The 2,924-nt window shown below is 34.2% G+C and overlaps 1 protein-coding gene across 1 annotated transcript; it reads right to left on the bottom strand.

Annotated features, from left to right (window-relative positions):
• On the bottom strand, positions 225-1,163 carry LOC110255197 (olfactory receptor 2L2-like). Its single transcript, XM_003123590.2, has one exon. The coding sequence runs from the start codon at positions 1,161-1,163 to the stop codon at positions 225-227; it is 939 nt and encodes a 312-aa protein (XP_003123638.2).

Genomic DNA, 2,924 nt, shown 5'->3' with positions numbered 1-2,924 from the left:
TAGAACTAAAGGATGTAGTAAGCAGAGCATGAAATCTGACCTGAGAGATACTATCTAAGAGTTGAAGTGGCTCTTAGGAGTAAAGAGGATTATCTGAGTAATTTTTTTTTTCATGCCTAGATGAAATTTATTCTTGGCATTTAATAACAAAATAATATTTTAAAATACTATATGAAGATGAATGGATTTATATTCAACTATTGGTACTCATGCAAAAGCATTAGCTACACTTTCACAGAGAAGATTCTCTGAATTACTCTTTTTAGTGCCCCCATTACCTCTTTGTTTTTCAGGCTATAGATAACAGGATTAAGCATTGGAGTCAGAATGGTGTAGAAGACAGCCAGAGTTTTGTCCTCTGTTGGAGATCTGAGATCTCTTGGGCGTAGATAAGTGTAAACAAAGGGAACATAGTAGAAAGTCACCACAGCAAGGTGGGTGCTGCAGGTCGAATAGGCCTTCTTCTTCCCTTCTGCTGAGTTCATGTGATAGACAGCAAGCAGAACACGGCCATAGGAACATGCAATACCAATGAAAGGCAACAAAAGGAAGAGGATAGTACTGACGAACACTGTGTATTCATAGATCCAGGTGTCCATGCAGGCTAGAGTCAGCATGGCTGGGACATCACAGAAGAAATGATTGATTGCTCTGGATCGGCAATAATGGATATGCAGGGCATATGTGGTATGTGCACAGGAGTTGATAGAGCCCATTATCCAAGATGCCGTTATCATCAACACGCACACTCTTCTGCTGATTCTGATGGGGTAGTGAAGAGGAAAGCAAATGGCCACATAACGATCATAAGCCATACAGGCCAAGAGCAATGTTTCTGCACCTGCTAAAGTCAAGAAGAAGAAGCTCTGAACCCCACATCCAATAAAAGAAATAGATTTGTTTCCAAACAGAAAATTGTAGGCCATTTTGGGGACAATGGTTGAGATGTAATTTAGGTCAATTAGGGATAGCTGACTAAGTAAAAAATACATGGGTTTGTGAAGATGGATGTCCAAAAAGATGAGAAGGATCATGGAGAGGTTGCCAAATAGAGCCATTAGGAAAATGAGAACAATGAGAATAAAAAGAAACAGGCCAATTCTTGAAGGGGGAAACAACCCCAATAAGATGAAATCAGTTGATGTTTGATTATAGTTTTCCATGGGGAATTCACATAATTTCTTCTAAAAGCAGACATAAGAATAAGTTATTATTGAAACAATAAGGTATTTTAAAGTTATTTTTGTCACACTCTTTATTTATTATTATTTAAAATTTTATAGCTCTTAAGTTAGGGATTAAACATAAATTTTAGAAAAAAGTAGCCTTTGAGCAGACTAAAATATGAAAATGTAGGATTGCCATTTTGGCTCGGTTGAAATGAACCCAATTAATATCTATGAGGACATGGGTTCAATCCCTGGCCTTGCTTAGTCGGTTAGAGATCCAGCATTGCCCTGAGCTGAAGTGTAGGTCAAAGACATGCATAGCTTATATCTGGCATTGCTGCAGCTGTAGCGTAGGCTGGCAGCTAAAGGTTTGATTAGACCCCTAGCCTGAAATCATATATGCCACAGGAATGGCCTTAAAAAGAAAAAAAATATATATACGGAAATGCAAGTATTTTGACAAAAATATTTTCCAAGAAATCTTGAACACTGTAAAATTATTTTATTGTGATAACATTAGGATCAATAAGTTTACTGTCTGACACAAACTCGAGTGACACCAAACTCAAATGTCATATTCAAAATATATTCATAGGAAATCAGTGCAAATGAACATATTAAAAAAGTTTACTACATCACAGTATGATTTCTCTTTCATATTTCAGTCCTAAGTTGTGTAAAACTGCAGCAACTTGTCATCTATTCTGAGAAGTTATTTTCTCTCTTAGACCTCTTTGCTCAGAAGTTTCAAATTAACCCTCCTTGAAGTCAGGTATTAATTTGGCTTATCTTTTGTGTAACATAAAATGAATATTAATTGTCAAGTATTAATTACAAAAAGTCACTTTTGTCTGCCTCTGCAGTGAGTTTCTCAATGCTGCAGTTAGAGTAAAGCCTTTCTTTGCCTATATGTCTATACGCCTCACCCTTGTAGATATGAATCTGTGCCCAGTCTCCCAAAGAGCATGTTTTATATCTCTCTGCCTCTATAACACTGCTATACACTGATTTATGGCATTTTGTCTTACAGAATTTTTACCTTTTTTTTGCATAAAGCTCTAATTCTAGATTATTGTATACAATTAAGCACAAATATTTATAACCTCTCCCTGTTAAAACTTAACTATCATGATGATACAAAAATAGATATGTTATGAATTAAAAGAGCACAAGAAGCATAAGGCACAACAAGAGAAGAAGTGTTTTAGAACCCTTTGAAATAAGAATTTGGATAGACGTATTTAGTCAACTAAATGGAAAAAAGAAATGGTATCTTAGGTGTCTTCTTCAAGGAGCTAGGAAGCAGAATTCTTTATAGAGATGTTTAAATTGAACAAGCGCTACATATTATGTAATGTTTTATTTGTAAATATTTTTAGAAACAATTATTAAGGAAGTCTAATATGAAAGAGGAAGATGCACACATGTACACATACACACACATACATTCACAAACAATTATACAATGAGGTAAAATGATTGAAAATTGTAGAAGATAATGCACTTTTGAAAAATAAGATTTCAGATGCTAGATACATTATCATTTTGCAATATAAATATCATTACATATTGAAAACAATGTGTTAAGTAACAAAGTCTCTTGAAAATTAAAAAAATAATGATTTATAAAAAATTAAAACTTTCATGGACCAAATGAAAAAAACAAAAAACAAAACCCTACCAGAATTAAAGGAAAAAAAATTTCTGAAAATTCTCAATGTTGTCCTAAAATGTCTTGGGTGAGAAAATAGCTAT

This window comes from Sus scrofa, chromosome 2, assembly GCF_000003025.6.
Source record: "Sus scrofa isolate TJ Tabasco breed Duroc chromosome 2, Sscrofa11.1, whole genome shotgun sequence".
Lineage (NCBI taxonomy): Eukaryota > Metazoa > Chordata > Mammalia > Artiodactyla > Suidae > Sus > Sus scrofa.
The sequence above is the reverse complement of the archived record's forward strand: the minus strand, read 5'-3'. Positions and strand labels throughout refer to the sequence as shown.

Bases quoted from the DNA above. Each gene is read 5' to 3' on its own strand.
- LOC110255197 (XM_003123590.2), bottom strand. From the start codon at position 1,163: ATGGAAAACTATAATCAAACATCAACTGATTTCATCTTATTGGGGTTG.